The 23,175-nt window shown below is 35.3% G+C and overlaps 2 protein-coding genes across 14 annotated transcripts in view; one reads left to right on the forward strand and one right to left on the reverse strand.

The window, feature by feature from the left end:
- rap1gapb (RAP1 GTPase activating protein b) overlaps positions 1 to 23,175 on the forward strand; it is a 99,954-nt gene that overhangs the window by 57,039 nt on the left and 19,740 nt on the right. For 5 of the 9 annotated variants that reach the window (XM_065279699.2, XM_065279700.2, XM_065279694.2 and 2 more), the window contains 5 exons: positions 1,562 to 1,658; positions 10,593 to 10,628; positions 12,149 to 12,196; positions 13,484 to 13,522; positions 13,613 to 13,798. In XM_065279699.2, the coding sequence (XP_065135771.2) occupies positions 10,611 to 10,628; positions 12,149 to 12,196; positions 13,484 to 13,522; positions 13,613 to 13,798 (291 nt within the window). In that variant the 5' untranslated portion in view covers positions 1,562 to 1,658; positions 10,593 to 10,610. Of the gene's footprint in view, positions 1 to 1,561; positions 1,659 to 8,486; positions 8,688 to 10,592; positions 10,629 to 12,148; positions 12,197 to 13,483; positions 13,523 to 13,612; positions 13,799 to 23,175 lie in introns of those variants that run through there. The other 4 variants (XM_065279702.2, XM_065279697.2, XM_065279701.2 and 1 more) reach the window with 2 other exon arrangements.
- On the reverse strand, positions 14,449 to 23,108 carry LOC135769653 (zinc finger BED domain-containing protein 4-like). 5 transcript variants are annotated; one of them, XM_073815253.1, is made up of 7 exons: positions 21,234 to 23,108; positions 19,810 to 20,701; positions 18,545 to 19,714; positions 18,141 to 18,228; positions 17,921 to 18,035; positions 15,944 to 15,982; positions 14,449 to 15,849 (listed from the first exon to the last, which is right to left on the reverse strand). In XM_073815253.1, the coding sequence occupies exons 1-2, from the start codon at positions 22,943 to 22,945 to the stop codon at positions 20,578 to 20,580; spliced, it is 1,836 nt and encodes a 611-aa protein (XP_073671354.1). In that variant the 5' UTR covers positions 22,946 to 23,108; the 3' UTR covers positions 14,449 to 15,849; positions 15,944 to 15,982; positions 17,921 to 18,035; positions 18,141 to 18,228; positions 18,545 to 19,714; positions 19,810 to 20,577. The 5 variants fall into 5 exon arrangements, with proteins under 5 accessions (XP_073671354.1, XP_073671355.1, XP_073671356.1 ...); XM_073815254.1 differs by having other exon boundaries at positions 18,545 to 19,355; positions 19,566 to 20,701; XM_073815255.1 differs by having other exon boundaries at positions 18,545 to 18,621; positions 19,164 to 20,701.

Below are 23,175 nucleotides of genomic sequence, written 5' to 3' on the forward strand. Positions count from 1 at the left end.
ATAATCCATTGAATCTGATTAGACCATTAGCATTGCGCTCAAAAATAACCAAAGAATTTTTCAATATTTTTCCTATTCAAAACTTGACTCTTCTGTAGTTACATCATGTACTAAGGCCGACAAAAAATTAAAAGTTGCGATTTTTTAGGCCGATACGTTTAGGAACTATACTCTCACTCCAGCGTAATAATCAAGGACATTGGTGCCGTAACATGGCTGCAGCAGGCGCAATGATATTACGCACTGCCCGAAAATAGTCCCATGCTATTGAAAGTTACTAAGGGGACTATTTTCGGCTGCTGCGTAATATCATTGCGCCTCCTGCAGCCATGAAAAATATTGAAACTCTTTGGTTATTTTTGAGCGCTGATGCTAAATGGTCTAATCAGATTCAATAGATTGTGCTAAGCTATGCTTAAAGTGGTAGCGCCAGACCTGGAGATCGGCTAAATGGATTCCAAAATGGTGTCCCTTTAAGATATACAAACATGCTGTAATTGTTTGATGTGGCAGGCTCTTACACACACACATAACGATTGGGAATGATGCTCAAAGGAATGTTGCTTGCATTGGGTTCACCGTGCCAACTCTCGGTCAAGCTTTGCTTATGTGCCCTGACAAATCAACAGCCTGTACTAGTGTCAAACTGTCAGTGGCCTTGAGGGGCTTTCAGCACGCAGCCCGCCATCAAGCTAATGAAGTCCGTCGGCCCTTTTAGACCTCCGGCAGTAAATAATTGGCACGTTTGGTGACAGGACATGATGTCATAAGCATTTGACATCACTTCCGACTCATCCCAGACAAATACATCACATTTATGCATTTGGTAGACGCTTTAATCCAAAACGACTCATGGTGCATCTAAGCTATGTGAATACCTAGGACAAGTACAAGGACATGCATTTGCTTTTTGTCCTGCTGATTTGTCTACATACATTCGACCTCGTCTGCTATATTTCACAAAAGCATACAGAGAAACTGCCCTACAGATAGAAAAACATGAAAGTAAACGAAATAAAGTCCTTTACTCGGACAATAACCTCTATCAGTTTTCTGTGTAATAATGATGCTGTCCTCTGATCTCCACAAAATGCTATAACAAGCAATACATGCCTTCAGGCAGAAATTCGTATACGGGTGTAGAGGAACAGACTGAATGCCAAATGGTGGGTTTTAATTGATTTAGGATCGGTTGTTAAAAGCTTTGTGAGGGTGAGGGCAGTCAATGTTAAATAATGTGTCTGATGGCTTGAGTTAAATTACAGGCCAGTGGTGTAACGCCAGTGGCTGCTAAAAGAGACTTGAGGGCTCTTTCATCCCCCATGCGGTGCGTGCCATCGAGTTATTCGAGCTATTCTGCCGTCTGCATGCGTCTGCAAACCTACACACCTGTGGGTTTTTCGAAATGTTCATATTGATGGCCAACTAATCAATACCTTTCTAGTTAGAGCGATCAATGATACAGAGCTACGGCTTTAATTTGATCTCACTTAGATTTCATAACAGGATAAAATGCTTTGGTTCTAAACATATTTGCTAAGGGTTTTTGTTATGTCCACAGGAAACAAGATGGCCAAGTACCACGTATATCAGACCCGTTAGAACGGCCCATTTTGGTCAAGTCTTTACCGTCACCAGCTGGACTGACTCTTCTAAAGGTGGGACAGATTTTAATATCTCACTTCACAATGACTTTTTCTAACTGTGATTTGTTGGAAACATACCTCCTTTTTTCTGTTTACCTGTCATTTTTCATATGTGAACCATCTATCATTGATACAGTAGATGAACTTGCTTTTGTTTTTTGTGTATATTTACACAAATTTTTACCCTTATCTTATACATTTTATCTGAAGGTGCACTGTTAAAAATAAATGGTCAAAATATGTACCCCAGCTATCACAGGGCAGTAGGGGAGAGCGGGCACAACCTAATGCTTTTTGGTTTTGGGTCAATCATTAAAAAAAAATTGAGTTTGATTAATTATATTTTTACACAAGTAACACACACATCTCTACTACTGTACAAATGACCATCGAAGTTTGTTTCTAGTACTTACCATTCTTGGACAATTACACCAACCGTGACAGAAGTGCAAACGTCACAACTTACCCCATAGGTGGGGTTAAATGTAACAGGCAGGGGGTTAGTTGTAACACTTGCTAAAAATTAAGTTTGCAGGCAAATATTTCAATACTATTTGATACTTGAAGTGGAAATTGTTTATATATCTGTCTATAATACACAGGTATCTACACTATTCATCCATCATTAAACCATATTTCAATTATAAATGGATACAAATGTCTAAAAATGTAAGAAAAAGCAGCACAATTATGACAAAAAAAATTTTTTTTATATGTGACCCAGTGTGTAAAAACCATACTACAGTTTCAAATTCTGAGATAAGAGCATCAAAGTCTGATTTAAGCCATTCATTTAATTATGTTATTATATTATTTCAATCTTTGACGTGACCTTATTCAATCAATATTAAAGATATGAACAAAAATCAATTTTGACACACAATTTTTGATAAGACAGGCACATTTATTTTGTTAGCAGTCAGCAATCATTCATGTGTAGCCTATTTAAAACAACGGCAAGAATTTCGTTAACATTAGCTGTTTTTATATCGTAAGTGCTGAGGGGTTAGTTGTAACACAGCGTTACAATTAACCCCCCTGGGTCAAAATATTTTCAAGCCCACCCAAAAAATTGCTAAGAGCTGCAGACATATTTTAAAATGATGCTATGTTTTAGTCAACAAGACACTGATTAAGATGACATAACATTGGTTTTGGTATCTTACACACCCAACTTAGAAACTGAAAAAAAAACATATGATAAAAAAATTTACTTACATGCCACCAAAACACTCATTCATCAATAACTCTCTGGAAAAACATTATACCTTTTCCTAAATTTGCGGGAGACCGTCTTTTGGCAGCGTGAAAACAATATTAAAAAAAATCGCTCAACCCTAATCAAACAATGTAAATTTTCTGTGTAACAACAACTAATCCCACATTAGTTTTTGCCCTGCGCACCCCTACCCAATAAAAGTCTTTATATGTATGAATAAGTATGAATATGTACCTCTGACGTACTAATATGAACTATTTAGGTCCACAGCTGTGCTTTTTGAAAGGGAACTGCCCCAGTGACAGCTGGGGTACATGTTTTGACCATTTTTATGACAGTGTGTGTATACTGTATGATTTCTTACTATTTGTGTGTAATTCTTGCTTTATCAGATGAAGTGTGTAAACAGATTTCAATAAAATTTTATTCATATAGCAATTCAAATAATTGTTCCAAAGCATCTTTACATTTAATAAAAACAAGAAAAAACTGAAAAATCATAGGACAACAAAGTACCAAAGTACTGTTATAATGTAACATAGTTCTAAGTTAAGCTAATGTCAGCTGACTCCCAATGAGTTAAAAAAACTCCTAGGAGAAAAATCTTGTGGCAAAAAAAATCCTTGGGAGAAAAAAAACCTTGAAAGAAAGGCCAGACATAGCTGATACTATAGAAGATATACTATATTGAGCACTATAATATAAAAAATACATTTAAAATTAAAAGTTTTAATAATGTAAATTAAAATTTAAAGGAAGCAGTTGGTTGTCGCTGGGCAGACTTTGGCGATTAAGTAGAAAAAAATATATACTATAAGATTTATTAAAGGAATATTCCATTTTCTTAAAAGAAAAATCAAGATAATTTACTCACCACCATGTCATCCAAAATGTTGATGTTTTTCTTTGTTCAGTCGAGAAGAAATTATTTTTTTTGAGGAAAACATTGCAGGATTTTTCTCATTTTAATGGACTTTAATAGAGCCCAACATTTAACACTTAACTCAACACTTAACAGTTTTTTCAACGGAGTTTCAAAGGACTATAAACAATTCCAAACGAGGCATAAGGGTCTTATTTATCGAAACGATTGTCATTTTTGATAAGAAAAATAAAAAATATCCACTTTTAAACCACAACTTCTCGTCTAGATCAGGTCGTGATGCGTGATGTGACCCCACGCAATACGTCATGACGTCAAGAGGTCACAGAAGACGAACGCGAAACTCCGCCCCAGTGTTTACAAATGTGTTGAAAGAGGACCGTTCCTATGTTGTTGTATGTCAACCGATACTAATTAATGTCTTTGTGTCAGTTTATTGTTTACAATGGTCCGCAAATGTGCATTTATATATGTAACACGTGACCTCCCTACGTCACTACACATTTACGTTAGGTTGCGCTGGATCAGACCTAGACGAAAAGTTGTGGTTTAAAAGAGCATATTTTTTATTTTTCTTATCAAAAATGACAATCGTTTTGCTAGATAAGACCCTTATGCCAAATTTTGGATGACATGGTGGTGAGTAAATTATCTGGATTTTTCTTTTAAGAAAATGGAATATTCCTTTAAGAATCGTATAGAATTAAAAAAATAAAAAGTACAACAGTCTGAAAACCTGATCATCGTCTGCGTTCTTCATGTTTACAAATGCTGGGAAAATGAAACATTGGTCCAAAAAGTACTACATTAGCACTCCATTACTCTAAAACCAACATCCAGCTGCTAAACTTTAGAAAACAACCAAATGTTTTTTGGCTATAGTCAAACTCCTTAAGGACTCAATTATGTCAATAGCTTTTGCAGCTATTTTCTGAATCTCAAAAATACCCCACCTCCCTTTTGAACTGAGTTGTTTATATCAGAGCTCAATAATTTATCCAACTTTATAAGCTGTAGATGGATCACTGTTTCCACAGTATGAGCTCAACCCATGGGATATCTACCCCCTCATTTACCACCCAAGTGCTTTTTTAATTGAACAGGTTTGTGTCTTTGTGCGTATCTGTGAGCCATTATCCCAAAGGCTTCTGGGAACCTGGTGAACCGAAGTGTACGTGTTAAGGGATGTCCTAGATTGATTAGAGCATCCCGACGGCATTGCAAACAGTAGAATAAGATTACAGTTGTTTTGTTACCGAATGTGTCATAATTGGGGGGCGTTGAAGCACAGCGGGGTCGTGAATTTGGCTCCTGCTTGTCTCTTTCTGGAATTGGATTGTAAACAATTGTGCATAAATTGTATTCTTTATTCTTGTGTTATAGACCTTTCTTGTATTTGGCATGCTAATAGTAAGCAATAATGCAAATAGGAGATTTTATTAAGCTATAAATATATGGTCAGCTGTTAGGTTACCACAATTTACTGTGGCGTGTAATTGTATTTTAGTGATTAATGTACGTTTGGGGAGAGATAAACAGACACCCACTGCAAATTCCATTTGTCTCATCCCTAGGAAGCAAAGGCAAAAGCAAAGTTTTTTTTCATAGATAGTAATGAGATATATGTCCAAATGATTTAGAGGAGATCTTGGTAAGGTCACAGACTTTGCTCAGATTTGCCAAGATACTAAAGTTTTTTAATAATATGAATTATTCTTGTCAAATATCTTAAAAAAGCAAATTATCAGGATTATTTTCTTTCAGCGCAGTGTCAAGAATTGTTTAATCTCTTTATGTTTTTATGGAAATTGCAGGAAATAAATGATTGATAAGGGTGATACTGAAAAAAAGACAAATGAAAAAGATAGTATTGCACAATAAATTTCTCTCCACAATGAGAAAAATCTGTCTTTCCCATACAGATTCCTTTCGGAGTCTGTAAACACATTGATCCATGTAATCGAAGGGTGATCCAGACTGAGATGTTTTGGATGCCACTTTAAATTCCCCTCAATCCCTGAACATTCGGCAGGATGGGTTAAGCACAACAACCCAAGTCACTTTTGTACAAATTCTTGCAGAATAAGACTAGGCAGACCTGAAACTTTTTAATGAAAAATAAAATTAAAAAATGATTCATGAGAATTACATCCAAACTCCCATTGCTCCTTAGTTTTTGTTGCAAATTCATCAAATTCGTAGCATATTCAAGTATTCTTTTTCTGTCGTAATAATGTGCCAAATTCTCACATTAAGGGTTGTGCAAACACCCAGCTGCACACAACACACTCTCTTGTTGAAATTCTGTAATCCCGCGGAGGAAATTTGTTGTGCAACTGTGACCGTAATGTGACAACAGGAAGTTATATTATATTTCAGGAACTGTGATATCATCCTTCTAGTGTACCTTTAAAATCTGATTAAAATATATTAAAATTACACCACTGACAGACACAATGTGACAGAGCGAACATTTTTTGAAGCTAAAGTATCATTTGTCATTAGAGAGAGAGAGAGAGAGAGAGAGAGAGAGAGAGAGAGAGAGAGAGACAGAGAGAGAGATATATTCTTTTTAAAGAGGTCCTGTAGCTTGAAAGGTAGAGCAAATCAAAGGTCATGGGTTTGATTTCCATTGAAAATAAAATGTACAGTTTATCTTCAATGCACAGTAAGATGCTTTGGATGAACGCATCTGCATTAATGTAAATGTAAAAGTTTTGCAAAGCATTGCATTCACACACATAACACACCCCACCTCGCCTGTTTCCTCTATTGCACCCAGAGGTCACTCAGAGGTTTTTCATTTAGATAATAAAGTCGTGTGAATTTTAAGTCTTAGAAAGAAAAACAACGCTATACGATCTATTATGAAGTTTTTCATGAACCTTCTTTACTGTCATGGTTGTCGGTTGAATGTTATAAAAAAATGTAGTGTATTTACCAAATATTATTTTTTATTTAACATTAGGGCTGAGGAAAATATTCATTCTCTGATTTTAATCTATTTTCTATTGACAAAGCATAATATTGATTCGGGAAATCCTTGGGTTCATGTTTCCTTGACCTTGAATATTTGACACAAAATTACATAAACGTAGTCTGTTGTGTCAATGTGAACAATTCAGAAAGTAGTGATGGTCGCTTTCGTAGCACTGCTTCATAAGGGCGAATCTTTACGAATCTTTTGTTTCGAATCATTGGTTCGGAGCGTGTTTCAAACTGGCCAAGTCACGTGATTTTAGCAAACGGGGTTTTATTACGTCATAACAGTTTCAAAACGTTTCCAAAAATTGACGGTTCACCACTAGGGGGAGTTGATCACAAATGACCAGTGTCTAATATGGTTAAGTAAACTCAAGTCAGTTTTATTATGCAAGTTTATAAAACATTCATCCTTCTTACTGATAACAATCCCATTATGTCTAATTTTTGTTTATAGACAGATTTAACGACAAAAATTTGCATAATTAAAAGTGCTCAATAAATGACCTACAGTAGATAAAACTAAAAACACAGAATACAATATTAATTATGGCATAATTAAGTCAAAACAATTCTTAAAAACATAATTTTAGAAAAGTCTTGCTTTTATTTTGTAAAAAGTCTTAAAGGGATAGTTTACCCAAAAATGATAATAATGTCATCAAAGTAGTCCATGTGACATTAGTGGGTCAGTAAGAATGTGTTGAAGCATCGAAAATACATTTTGGTCCAAAAATAGCAAAAATTACGACTTTATTCAGCATTGTCTTCTCTTCCGCGTCTGTCGCGAATGCAAGTGCACAGTGACGCTGCTGACATACGACGCTGATGACGTGTTATCCTCAGATATATTTGCGAAGATTTTTTTACAGCGTGCGTCTCCTTCCAACTAAACAACACTCGGGTGCAAAAAAAATATCTGGGGCGCACCAGATAACACGTCAGCAGCGTCATACGTCAGCAACGCCGTGGACTCAGTTCACAACAGACCCGGAAGAGAATTATAATTAAATTATAATAATAATTTTGTTTTCGATGCTTCAACAAATTCTAACTGACCCACTGATGTCACATGGATTACTTGGATGATGTTTTAATTACCTTTCTGGACATGGACAGTATACCGTACATAGATTTCCAATGGAGGGTCAGAAAGCTCTCGGACTAAGTCTAAAAGATCCTTAACTGTGTTTCCAAAGATGAACGGAGACCTTACGAGTTTGTAATGACATTATTTTCATTTTTGGGTGAACTATCCCTTTAAACATTTTGACAGATCTTGTTGCTTTTACACTATTTTGACCAGCAGGTGTCACCACCGTGTGTGGTGTTTCGAACGTTTCGAAAAGCTGAATAAATTTTCGAAGCAATTGGTTCATTTGATTCGAAGCTTCAAAATTGAATCAAAACAAAAGAATTAAATCAAAGTGAATCGCAAAATACCCAGCCCTAATGAACATGCAAATTAGCATTATCATACGCTCTATTTTATTATATATAATAATGTCATTTGTGTCTGTTTGCTGCTCTGTGGGATTTACACGCTCCAACAAACTTACATCAACATGCCCGCACACCCAAGATACGTTTGTGTACAACCGCACACACATTGACAGCTAGAACCATACACACAAAACCATGTGTCGGTTAGCAGTATTCTCCTTCATTACATGGTAAATTTGGGGAAGTTGTAACAGATAGAGGAAGCTGTCAGTCTTATCTTGCCCTCCCTATTGCATTTCTCATAAGCAGAACATACAAGAGAGAGAAACAGAAAGACTGGCAGGCGAGGCGAGCGGCCGAATATTCTATCGCTTGTCAGAAGTCAGGTTAGGAGTTCATATCTCATAGCTTTAAGTTGATATACAATATCTGCGACTTCATCATGGCTAAGAGCATGCACAGGTTTCGCAGTCCAGCCCTCGCTGCTATGCGCCAGCGCAGGAGATACAGTGATGTGAGTACACAACAAGCTGCTGTATGAAAAGTAAAAGTAATTTGCGTCAGTCAAATAGAAATAGTGTGATAGTGTGATGTGTCTGATTGTTGTATCGTGATTTGTTTAAAAAATCTGGACACAGTGATTTGAGACAAACAATATTAATGCATATATACTGTATGTCATGTATTAATATTCTGGAATACTCTAAACTCTTTGCATTATGGTAATGAAAATGGTAATTAATTGTCTCATAATGCAGATAATTTAGGGTGAATAAATATTTTTTTATTGCTTTTGTAAGCTCATAAGATTGCATTTTATGCTGGAGCAAAGTTTTTATTAAATTACAGTTTTGAAGAATATTGTTTCTGAATAATACATTATGGTTATGGTCCAGTGCAAAATGAAAAGATGAAAATAGATTTTTATTGCACATTTTTATCATATTATAGATCATATCCGCATCTGATAAAGATTTATGAATCAAACGTGCTTGCGTAGGACTTGTACTTGAACTTACTGTTCTGTACATGCTGGGTAACTTTGTGATGCAATATGAAATGTTATAGGATGTTTAAGTTGAGAAAGAATTCAAGAAAGATGTTGGGAAACTTTCACTTCTGTGTCCTTCTGACTGATTCATAAAATGAAAATTGAAAGTAGTAGCACATCAGAACTCATTCATATGTGACCCTGGACCACAAAACCAGTTTTAAGGGTCAATATTTTAAGCTTTATACCATTTTTGGAAGCTGAATAAATATGCTTTCTATTGATGTGTGGTGGATATGGATATGACAATATTTGGCCGAGATACAACTATTTGAAAATCAAGAATCTGATGGTGCAACAAAAAATCTAATTATTTAGAAATTCGTCTTTCAGTTTGTCCAAATGAAATCCTAAAACTGATATTACTAATGATACATTTATATATAATTTATATATAAATATTTACAGAATTTACAAAATATCTTTATGAAACATGATCTTTACTTAATATCCTAATGATTTTTGCCATAAAAGAATTTTGACCCATACAATGTATTGTTAGCTATTTCTACAAATATACCCATGTGACTTATGACTGGTTTTGTGGTCCAGGGTCACACATGTCCATTGTAAATCATAAAATGCAATAGTTTTCATGTAAGAGGTGAATGTTAAATTAATTTTACTATTTTAAACTATTCTATAAACTATAACTATATAGCAACCTGACCAATGGATGATAACGTCATGTTTACTCTTAAGTTATCTGATGATTCTGCATTTTAGAAGTTAACAAGAAATACTTTTAGTTTCAAGTTCTTGTTTTTATACCGCCTGTTACATTAGAGATTACAGAGTCATTTAAGGTGCCTTGAACTGTGTATTTTTGTAGTTTTCATCAGATGCCTGCTTGGGCATTACTAGAGAGACTTTTCTTTAGATTATCTTGTCTTCATATTCCAGTCTGGTTCATCATGAGCTGCGAGTTAATTAATATGACATCACAGCTGTATCCAGCTAGGTCACCTCCTTCAGCTTCTCTGTCCCGTGGTAAATGAAGCTGTTTCACAGTTCTCACCTTCAATTGAGATAAACGTGGTGAGAGAGAGGAAGGACATCTGATCGTGTGATGCGCTATTGATTTTTACATCAGGGGAGGACACCTTATCCGTTACTGAACGGACACGCTCAGTAACCAGGAAGAAGTTCAGTAATATTGTCAAGCTGTTTCGCACGCTGTCAGATTTAATAATAACACCTGGAGGAACGTTGGTAGCACTCTCATTCGTCTCAGTGGCACCTGCTTGGCTGACCACCAAATGTCTTACACAGTTTGGAATCTGTCATCTTTGCTCATGGGAGCCAATCACCTGATCTCATTTTGTTTTAATCTCTCTCTTTTTTCTCTCTAATCCCCATGATTCTCAGACATCAGATATATTTGCAATGATAGAGCGAATTCAGGTGAGAAGTGTATTTCTTGTCCTAATGCAGTCTTTTGCTTTGACACGATTTCAACCTTTGTTAACCCTGCAATAAGATGACACCTTCCCAATCCTCCTTATTTTAAAGAAATTCCTCATTCTATATTTGTGTCAGTGACAAAAACGGTTTGGCAAGATGAGAAATTCAAAAATCTTTTTAAAAAACTTGTTTTAAAAGTACGAAAGGTTTATTTCAATGCACATAGTGTTTTTATGTTAATTTTATGCAATAAAAAAATCACATTTGCACCATTTTTATGAAAGTTAAGACTGAATGGACCTGAAAATGTCAAATGTGTAATCGCCAATTACGTCAAAGAATGAGAAATATTAAATATTGTATCCATCTTGATGGCATGTAAGCGTAATCATAAAAAAATACATTTTAAAATATCATTTTATTAGTTATTTCTAAATGTCAATTTTAATGCATTTTTGTAATATTTCTCCTGACATATGCTGAAAACAGCTCTGTTTTCTAAATAATCGTTGACAAATGATGTTAAAATGTATGTAAAAAAATAATTATACACTTAACTAGATGATTATATTTTATTCCACATTTTTATGAATATATTTATATTTTTAATTAAAAAAATACTAGTTACACCAATTGACACAGTCTGGTTACACCACATTGACATTTTTGCAATTATCCCCCAAATATTCTTTCAAAATGAAATAAAAATACATTTTTGACTTGGTCCTCAAAAAAGAGAATGTATGCAAGTAATTTGCAAATTTATTTTGAAATTGTAACTATTTTACATTTAATTGAACCATACGGACAGAAAAAATTTACTTCATGTCATTGACCCACATCATCATCTGAAAATCACATTATAACTAATTTCTTTAAATCATACAACTCTTGAAAACTAAAGTCATTTCAATAGATGCCACATTATGTCACATTTGCATTAAAGGGAAAGTTCAGCAAAAAATACCCCATGATTTATTTACCCTCAAGCCATCCGAGATCATCTTTGAGACGAAAACAATTGGAGTTTTATATAAAAAATATCATGGCTCTTCCAAGCTTTATAATGGTTACTTTATAAAAGTTTTCTTACAAAATCGCATTGATTACCATCAGAAGGCTTTTATTAACCCCATTAAAGCCGTGTGGATTACTTGTGTGAAGGATGTATGCACTTTTTTAGGCTTCAATCAAAACCATTCACTATCATAATAAAGTTTATCCGATGAGTCATATACATCTCAGATGGCTGAGGGTGAATAATTCATGAGGTAATTTTCATTTTTGGCTAAACTGTCCCTTTAAGTTGAACTCTGACAGGCAACAGAAAAGATTGAAAGTGAATGTGCTTTGGTTGCTTTGTCATTGCAAATCACCCATCGTTGTGATTCCTTAAGTATACTAAAAAAATTACACACTTCATCTTTAAGCAAGCACATAATTGTGTTTTGTAGACAGTACTGATAATGTATATCACTGATAATGTTGATTTGTTCTGAAATACATTTTCTGTAACACAGAGCTGTAGAATGGATGAACAGAGATGCATTTTCCCACCCCCTCTCAAAGTAAGTACATGTATTTACACAAATGCTCATGCACATACAGGCATCAAGTGTTATAGCCATCATAAAGTATATAACGTTCTCAGCATTGTGTTCACATGCACGCAGATGCACATGCTTTTATTCCTTCATCAGATGTTTATCTCATTCTTTATAACTCATAACTGTAATTTCATAATTTCTCATAACTGTAAACTACATACAGTACTACATGTAGGTCAATTTACTGTATGACTTAGCTACCTATCAAGGCAGCGTAATAAGGTCTATGCTATGTTTTTTATGCTGATTGGTTCATGTAGTCAGCATGTGCATTTTATATTAGCAAGTGCATTTTAGTGCTGTCAGCGATGAATCACGATTAATCGCAAACAAAATAAAAGTTTGTGTGTGCGTGTGTGTGTGTGTGTGTGTGTGTGTGTGTGCGTATGCGTGAGTGCGTGCGTGTGTATATATATATATATATATATATATATATATACACACACGCGTAAATGTTTCTTAAATATATACAAGAATATTTGTGTATTTATATATACATAATAATTAATAATTACGCACAATACACACATATTTATTATGCAAACACAAACTTTTATTTTGTATGCGATTAATTCATTCTCCGCCAGCCTTTTTTTTTTTAAGTTGCCCACAAGCATTTTTTGTGATGTTCACAAAAGTTTCACAAAATGCCTTCCAGAAAAATTTTCTTCAAAAAATAAAATAAACATACAAATATATCAAATGAAAGAACCTTTCCTTTCAAACAAACACACAAACAAACAAAATGGTAAAAAAATATTTCATCTTATCTATAATTTTTTTCTCTGCTTATAAACTTTTAAATATCAGTATTTTTCTTTAAAAAAAATCAGCAAAAAGCTGAAATGATTGCATTTTTGTGATGGAATTTTGTTAGAGATTAGATTCAGAACGATTATCAAAACATACACAGAGTTAACAATTAGTAAATACTTTTTTGCTTCAGTTTTTTTTATAAATTGGGTAAGTAAGCCATCTAGTGGATAATCGCGGTATTACAGATTAACATAAAAACTCATCAGGGACACTTTTTATGCACAAGAACAAATGATCTGTTGCACGTGGTTCTGGATGTATAAATATAGTATAAAGTTTAGGGTTTGTTCAGCATTATGAGTCTCAGCAGGTCTGAAGTTTTGGGCTTTTCCTTTATAAGCCCTTTATATTGCCTTTATCTGCAGCTTAGTGTGACTACAATGGAGGGTTGAAAATGTTCACATCATCTAATCTATCTATATTTCTCTACAGACAGAAGAAGACTACATCCCCTATCCCAGCGTCCATGAGGTTACAAACAAACATGTTTGGATTTTTATATGTATGTTAAAGTGTTTGGAGTGGTTGCAGAATTTTTAGGTTCGTTTTCTGTATTGGCAGGTCTTGGGACGTACTGGGCCCTTACCGCTGATTTTGCTGCCCCAGTTTGGGGGCTACTGGATCGAGGGGACCAATCATGATTTTGGCTCCTCTTCGACAGACGACCTGCCCCCATGTCCTGCATCACAGTGTAAACTGGAGACAAACAGCATAGCAGAGATCTACAGGAACCACTGTTTGGGCAAGGTGAGATGCAAAGAATTTACTCTCACAAATAAAGGTACCATAAAGGGTTCCTCACAGTGTGGATTTGGATGTTAAAGCTACTTTTTGGAATCCTATTGTAAAAAAGTGGTTCAACTTAAAGCATTAAGTTGCCTGGTAGCCTTAAAAATTTTGTTAATTCAACTTAAAACTATTAGTTGATAAAAGGGCTGTCACGATTAGGAAATTTGGTTGACAGTTAATTGTCTAATAAATTGTGACGATTAAATTCCCTGGGCTTTGACATTTCATTTTCATAGATTTTTTTTTTGTTCATAAAATGTTCACACATTGTTGAGATTATTTAAATTAAATATTTTGCAAGGTTTACCTGGCAGTAAATATTAATACTAGGGCTGGGCATAGATTAATCTAGATTAATCTCATACAAAATAAAAGTAATTTTTTGCATAACAGTTTGAGTTTGTGCTGTGTGTAATTATTATGTATATATAAATACACACACAATCATGTATGTATTTAAGAAACATTTACATGTGTGTATATATTTATTTATATTTTTATATATTTTAAATTATATATAAAACAAAAATGATATTTAAATAAAACATTTCTTAAATGTATATATAGGTATGTGTGTGTGTTTAAATATACATAATATTTACTAGGGATGCACCGAAATGAAATTCTTGGCCGAAGCCGAAGCCGAATAATAATGAAATGCTTGGCCGAAGGCCGAAGGCCGAATACCGAACGCGGTGTTTCGCATTTTTTCCATTTATTTTGCCAATTTTTTCACCATTACAATAATTAAATAGTAAAAATTTGCTTTTTACTATTTTGTGTTGCTTTTCAGATAAATAAATCAAATAGCAAAAATACAATTTCAAAATATTTATTTAACACTGAACATTTTTGAACATTCCAGCAAATATTATACAAACAAAGCACAATATAACTTAAAATAAATAAATTAGTAAAAAAAAAAATTTGGCCATTTTTGAAGCCAGCCCCCCTTCTTGAATAGCCTATGTTAGGCATATAACTGACTGCTGAAAGAATGTAACTCTGTATGTCTACAACAACAAATGTGCATTGAATAGTGCAAAAAATGTGGATGAACCCACAACAAATGAATAACTGTCCTAGACATAAGCCTACTTAGCCTACTTCTTCAGGAAAAGTGGCAGGTTCTTCTTTATGAAAAGTACACTGTAAAAAGTTTATTGTCAAATTAACAGTAACTTACTGGCAACAATTATCCAGTAGTTCCTGTATTTCAAACAACAGTAAAATTACTGTAGAAAGAATGACAGTAGTTTAAAGGATACTGCAAAATGAAGTACAGTATTATACTGTTTTTTGTAAGATCCAACATACAGCATTTTACTGTTATACTGGAAATGTTACTGTTATTTATTTTACAGTATAAAATATATACTACTGTATTTTCCAATTTTACTGTTATTTATTTTACAGTGTAAAATATATACTACTGTATTTTTTAAGATTAAATTAAATACTGTTATTTTATTGGTTGATGTTAAATATAAAGACAACAACTATATCTTTAAAAGCAGAAAATTTATTGTGCAGTTTTAACTGTATATTTGTAACAATATTAACAAAAATAACAAAAAAATGATTCGATTTTAAACAAAAAGTAAAGAAAAAATAACAAAATCAGTCAGCAATCAATGTATCCAATTGTTGCCATAGTGTAGTTACCCTAAATGAGAAAACCACATCATACAATACAGTGAAAAGCATAATTACAATACAGTTTTTTGTAGGTAGTATGGGTGGTGGTGGCAGTATGAAGGTGTAGGTCAGTAGTAGGCAACGTCGGTCCTGGAGTGCCGAAATCCTGCAGATTTCATTTCCAACCCTGATAAAACCTCGCCTACCTGTAGTTTTCTGGTGACTCTTCAGATCTAGTTGTTCAGGTGTGTTTGTTTAGAGCTGGAGCAAAACTCTGCAGGACAACGGCACTCCAGGACCGACATTTCCTACACCTGGTGTAGGTGGTGGGGGCGTCATATAAAGCAGGGGCGACAGCACTTGTGATAATCCTGTAACAAATGATAAAACAAATTAATAATAAGTCAAAAAATTAACTAATCATCTAAAATGCTTGTTTTTAGCAATAATGTACTTTGAGCTCACCAGTTATAATCTAGAACATGGCCAAGTCTCGAGATCCACCTTGAGAGAACAGAGAAAATATTACGGAGAATGTTACAATAACATTACTGAAAGCTTAAATAACCCAGTCGCAGTGCTGGTTGGTGACTTCTTTTTCAAGGGTGCACGATGCAAAGCTTGTCACAACATGTATTTAGTGCGTCATGTAAACTTATGTGTATCACGCATCATGTCAAAATGCGTGTCTGCTGCAGATGCTTCAAAGGGGTTTATTATAAACGATCTCGCTAAATCTCATGTGTAATCAGAGTTTAGTGTTAAGTTAGTGTCTTGCGAGTATTTTGTGAAAGTGAGTGTCATAAAATCATAAACCCTTCTGACGCTTTTACAGCAGGCACGTATTTTCACATAAGGCAAGATGCACATGGTTAACATGACACAACGAACGCATACTTTGACATGATGAGCAACACACATTACACTCTGAACACATATTTTGAATTTGCACCACTTAGGAGAGAAGTCACCAGCCACCACTGCGAAGTAGAATTACATTTTGAATAAATAATATTTAATAGACCACAGGTAGACTATTAAATATTTTTGCACGATTTTACACATTTCAGTGACTAAAACATGACACAAATATTACCCATAAATAGGGGTGTGCCGGTTTCAGAATTGGTGATGTCGGTTATGACATGAGTCAAATGTGACGGTTCGTAACATAACTGTCGGTGGGGTGTGTTTTGCTCGTTTAAATGCTCGTGGATTGACGGGAAAGTGTCATTTTACCATAAAATCATGAATGTTATGCCAAGTGTGTTTCAAACAGTAATAATGTTGAACAATTTAACAGAAAGCAATGAAATATTTAAAAAACACACTATTGCAAGAAGACTGCGCTGTCACTCTCTGCCCAGCATAAATTAATCCTCTATCTATCATCTATCTTAATAATCTTTAGAGAAACAAATTTGTGCCATGGGCTTTTTATGTCTGTAATTGTGTCTATATATATCTGTCAGTACAGAACAGCACAAAACAATGTGGATTTAAAGCGTATTGAAGAGGTTTTGCTCATAAATGCAGGTAAAAGAAAGTAATGTGAACTTCAGATTGTTATTAAACTGCACACTATGCGCTGCAAACGCAACCGGTGTAAAAGCACAATGGCCACGCGCAGCAAACGCTCTCCACAGACGCGCTGCACAGTGCTCACCCGGCGTTTGAATAAACTAGACACTGATTAGCTACTTGCTCTACGTTTCTTTAAAATTAACAGCAAGCAGTGAATGTGCGTTCAGGAGAGTTAGTAGGTTAGCATGGGAGGATTTGAACTTGAAAAGCGGAGTGTACTGACGGAAGAGATGATTTGAAAGGTGAGACTTTGTTTAATATGTTTAATCTCAAAAGTAACCGAAAAGTAACCTGGTTTGTCCTGTATGTCAGCGCGTTGTCAGTGTTGCTCCGCTCTGTATTTTCACTGCGTGAGAACATGATGGGGCGTGTAACACAGACTGTTAACAATTGTTTTTAATTAGTATTTTAAAATTCTGTGATAAAAAATGTTTTTAAAAATATTTTAATAACACGGTTTTGCCGGTTATAGAGTTCTAATGACGGTGTTCAACTATAACCGTCGGTCTCACGGTTATATAATGACCGTCACACCCCTACCCATAAATAATAACTGGTGTATGAAATAAATAAATGTGTTAACTATAATAATTATTATCAATAAACACAAAACTAATTCCGTATAGACCATTCCAAACTTAAGATGTTAAATGAACAAATTTACACAAAACTATATACGAACCAATTACCACTAAGTAAGGTTTGTTATGGCAAAACAATTTATAGAAATACATTGTTTGTACAATTTTAGAAGTGTTATAGACTGTCTTTTGTAGTCACCAAAAATGTTTAACGTTTAGTGTGCAATGATGGGTTTGGACATGCTACACTGAAGGAGACAAAAAAGAGATACAGTACCTCTGTTACCTCCACTTTCAGGATATTGACACCATCCATTCTGATGCTGGCTCCTCACATCAAGGTGGTTTAAAGTGCCATGAAAAATTGTTGTTGGTGTTAGCTTTGCTGAATCCTGTGAAAATAACATGTACTGAGTAACTAAAAATACAAGTTAAAGAGATGAGTAATAAATTGCATCAAAATCTAACCTCTATTGTTAGCCAAACTCAAAACTTACATTTTCCAGACAAAAGGTAAACTTGCTGTATTCTCAAGATGAAGAAATGAAATGAGCAGTGCAGGGTTTTTCTCCATATCAGAAACACCTGTGTAAACATAAAAATAAAACACAAGTTATTGCCACACTGATTAAAATATACTGTACTAAGTATGGGAGCTGTAAGAGATTAATACACACTCATTAAATACACTCAGCAAGTAGTTGCTTACCTATAAATATTAAAATAATTATTGGATAAATTTCATCCTTGTTAATGTGCTCCGAACTGATGTGCTGTTCCAGTTCTGTGCATTTTTCAAGTGTATAGGCAGTTCCTGACCAAACGCTTGACCAGTCCAGTACAGTAAAGTAAAGTAAAGTAATTGTTCAACATTTCAAATTGGGTATAAAAAAAATTATACCTTTTTGAGCCAGTATGTCCTGTCTTCAGATTTAGATGAAGGTCCTTCCTAAACCACATCTTGATGTCATAAAGAATCTTAAACACATAACATTTCAACAGAATGATTCAGGGCACTTGCACAGTTATACCTGAAAATGAATAGATTTTGTTCTAACTCAGATGATCACATGATATTGTCATAACAACATAATAATAAGTAAGATATTGTTTCTGTCTTAATAGATTGATTGCAGGCTTTGCCTGATGCTAAATGCATGGTAAAAAAATTTTATTAACAGATAATTGAACCACGTAAAAAAAAAATAATAATTGAACCACGTGACTTCTCCCGATCATCCGGGACATATGACCATCATGTAATGGCAGCGTATACAAAACAGGGATACAAAGGAATACGTTGATCATTGGATTAATCCATATCAGGTCCTAGAACACATTTTCAGATCTCATGTCAGCAGAACACTAATACATTTTCACATAAATATTCGCAGATATTACTTAAATCCACAATACATCTTTGTGTATGGATAGTCCTATTATTAGCAGATGAACAAAAGTTATGTGACTGAAAAGAGTAAGGCTTTTATGAAACTACACAATAATAAGTTAGTACTCACCCACTGTTTAAAAAAGCACTGCTGGTCTCAATCCAAGTGAGCACACAAACACACCGCCACGCAAGCACAGGATCTCTTCAGTGCGATGTCCGCTGAAGTGATGATATCCCCGCGATAGACGAAAGGACCAGCATGCAGGCGTAAAACTACCGTAGAAAATTTGTCGTGGACTGTAGCCCAGATTTACATACACTAATAAAGAAGATAAAACATTGTTAAATCTATTATACGTCTTTTCAATACTTCTAGCTGCCATAATGTTCAGTCAAGTTCACGTTCAGTCATTAATGTATTATTTTAAACCTATTCCACAGATATTCATTAAACAACGTATTCTGGCACAACATAATTCAAGTTTATAACGTTATTTATTTAACACATTAATTTCTTTCTCTTACTTACCTCAGCAAAGTCTCTGTCAACACAACACGATAAGCTCAGACTTGCCCTGACCGTTAATTTGAAAATGCCCTGAGCGGGGTTTTACACAGTGAACGTGCTTTATTTTGCACACAGGCAGACAATCATTGTGTAGTTGCAGAAGTTGTTTGCTGTTATGACAGAAATTAAGTAAAATTTAGCCGAAAGAACCCTTTAACGTTAGTGCCAATAAAGTCTCATACCAGATATTGCATATAGCACTTACCAGATAATGATGAAGTGAGTGAAGACAAACACGACGACACAATATCTTGTATAATAGCTCGCTGTCATTTTGTGGTAACAAAATTAATGTTAGCATATACGTATTAATATTCACCCAGCAGATATTAATAAAGAAATACGCGCTAGATGAGCAGAACAGATACGACGACACACACGCGTTCTCCCACTCCCCCTACTGACAGAACTGAGGAGCACATCACGTGACCGACTCGCGCCTGAACCCTCCGCATTTGTTTAATCAAATTCTAAAATTAGCGCTTTTTTAACTAATCGACTGTTATTTGAAGATTATACATATATATTATCGCCGAAACTAATCTTAAAAATACATTTTGTGACCCAGAGGCAACAATATTAAGAACTGATGGTATGTCTATTGAATTGGCTGGTGATTTCATTAAAGCCTCAGAAAAGGCACCTGATTTATGTTAAAGGAACACACCGAGCATCTGATGTGAAAACAGACATTAAACCAAATATCTCACAAAAAAATTAAGCATTTAAGATATAAATAGACGTTTGTCATTGTGTTTTGCAGTTGGTTGGTAATACTGTATTCAGAGTAATATTTCCCATAATGCATTGGAAAACTACAGTAGCCTACTGTACAAAGCTTATGCAGTAAAAAACTGTTGAAAATACATTAAAATACTGTGGAAACAACAAATCTATAGTAACAAACTGTAAACAACTTATACAGTAAGAAACTGTCGAGAAAAACAGTAAAACACTGTGAAAACAACGAAAATTATTTACAGTGTAGCTTCTCTGCTTTCTCACATGAAAGTCGGTTTCTCTTCTCATCGATGACATGAGATGCAGCACTAAACAGTCTCTCACTGTCGGTGCTTGTGCATGGAGCAGACAAGTACCTGCAGAATAGTTGAACATTTTATTGCAGTTTTCTGACAGTTGCTTATTTCAAAACGAACAATGTCTTCAAGATAATGAAATGGTTGAAACCCAGTGTAGGCCTACTATTTTACTACACTGAAAATAGTTAAATTTTCACAAAATACATAATATAAAATATAGGTAGTAACACTTTACAATGTTTGTTAACATTATTGCATGAACTAACAATGAGCAATACATTTGTTATGGTATTTATTTATCTTCGTTAATGTAAGATAATAAAAAATATTTAGTTCATGTTAGTATAAGTGCATTAACAGTTTTAACAAATAGGCCTACCACTTTTGATACTTTTTAATTCAAAAATTACAAATGTGATACTTAATTTTAATACTGTATTAGTAAATGTAAACATTAAGATTAATAAATGCTTTTAATAAGGGTTTTTCATTGTTAGTTAATGTTAAAAATAGAAACTACTTATAAAGTGTTACCATAATCCAAAAAATAAATAAAATCTTAAATTAATTTCCCATACAAGTAGCCTACCTGCGTGCCATCTGCGCCAGGTCGGGAAAGCGGCCTTGATTGGTCCTCCAAAATTCGAGAGGGTTATTGCTCCTGGGGATGGGGACTTCTGAGAGATACCCATCTAACTGTTGAGCGGTCGAGCTTGTCCTCTGTCTTGCAAATGGGTTATTCTCTTGGAGGATCTCATCGAACATGTCAGACAGCGAGACTGTGCGCGGCTCATCTGTAGTACGAGCCCGTTTACTCTCTGCGCTGTTTTCATCTCCTGCGCTGTGCATCACCTGACCGTCTCCATCACCTAGCGGCTTTCCCAAATCCAACTCGGCCTGGATCATTTCTCGTGTGCTCATCTTTTTCCCCACATCCAAGTAATGATCTTTATATCGTGGATCAAGCACAGTCGCGATGCAGTACAGGGGTTCTGAGTCCGCCTGACTAAATCGTGAGCTGACAGCTTCTAAGAGCGCACTTTTAGTTGTTTTTACTCCGTGGTCTGTTTCAGCCTCTTTGTTTAAAAGACGCTTTAGTGCTGCAAGTAAGGGTATGACGTCTGCCACAGATGCATCAGATGAGCTTATCTCTTTTGTTATCTGCTCAAAGGGGGCGAGAAGAGAGAGAACGTTCTCGATTAACACCCACTGGTATGCGGTGAATGTCGCGGGCAGGTCATGATCTGCTATGTATGTAGCCAAGACTCGCTTTTGCGCAAAAAGGCTTTCCAGCATATAATATGTACTGTTCCACCTTGTGCTCACATCTTGTTGGAAACGTTTTTGTGGCATTCCGAACTGTTCTTGGATAGATTGTAGGCGCGAATAGGCAAGCGGTGAATGTTTAAAATGGCCAACAATTTTCCTGCCTATCGCTATCACATCTGCTATACTGCGCTGACTCAACAGTCCCTCGTTGACCGCCAGTTGAATTGTGTGTGCCATACACCGTATGCCTTTCAGATTGCTATCTTCCATGGCTTTAGCCATATTTCTTGCGTTGTCACTTACTACCGCATGCACTTTAGATCGGTCGATACGCCAAGTGTCAAACATGTTGGCGAACGCCTCAGATATGGCTACAGCTGTATGGGACCCTCTAAACTCTTGCGAGTGAAGCACAATCTTTTGTAGCTTAAAATCTGTGTCGATCCACTGCGCAGTTAAACTCAGCATACTAGTGGGGCTCACATCCGAGCTCCAAATATCAGTCGTGAAGCTGAGGGCTGCAATATCTGTAGCCAAAAGCTCATGGACGTTAGTTGAAATGACGTTATACATCTCAGGTAAGCACACGTCTGAGAAATGCCGTCTACTAGGGATGGTGTAACGGGGCTCAATATAGTCTATAAGCCTGCGAAATCCAACATCCTCTACAACAGAGAATGGTTGATCATCCAATGCGATGAATTCCATTATCCTTTTAGTAATACCTTTAGCTTTGGCACTGTCATTGGCAAACTTTTTTGCCTTTTCTAAGAAGTCAGCCACAGATGGAGTGGGTGTGGGACCGGGAGCTACTTTTCTTTTCGCTGCTGCTGTTGCCGTTGCCGCCGCCGTGTCTTTCTCGTACTCTGCATGATGTTCGGGGTGTTTTGATTTTAAGTGATAAATTAAGCTTGAAGTGCTGTACGTTTTTGCAGACGCACCCCCTCTGGACAATTCAGCAGAACAATGTCTGCAAACGGCCGTTTTTGCCTCTTTCTCTGACACTTTAAAGTGCTTCCACACTGCTGACATGTTTGCTGCATAAAGCGCCCGCCTCTCACTCTACGCGGGTTTGATTGCGTCATTAAAAACGTCATTGTTCGGCAAAATTTATTCGGCCTTTTTACTTATTCGGCCGAACACCGAAAATGCGTTTTTTGGCTATTTTCGGCCGAATAATTTCGGTTGCCGAACATTCGGTGCATCCCTAATATTTACACCTATTACAAACTCATTTATTATGCAAAAAATGACTTTTATTT

This window comes from Paramisgurnus dabryanus, chromosome 7, assembly GCF_030506205.2.
Source record: "Paramisgurnus dabryanus chromosome 7, PD_genome_1.1, whole genome shotgun sequence".
NCBI classification, from domain to species: domain Eukaryota; kingdom Metazoa; phylum Chordata; class Actinopteri; order Cypriniformes; family Cobitidae; genus Paramisgurnus; species Paramisgurnus dabryanus.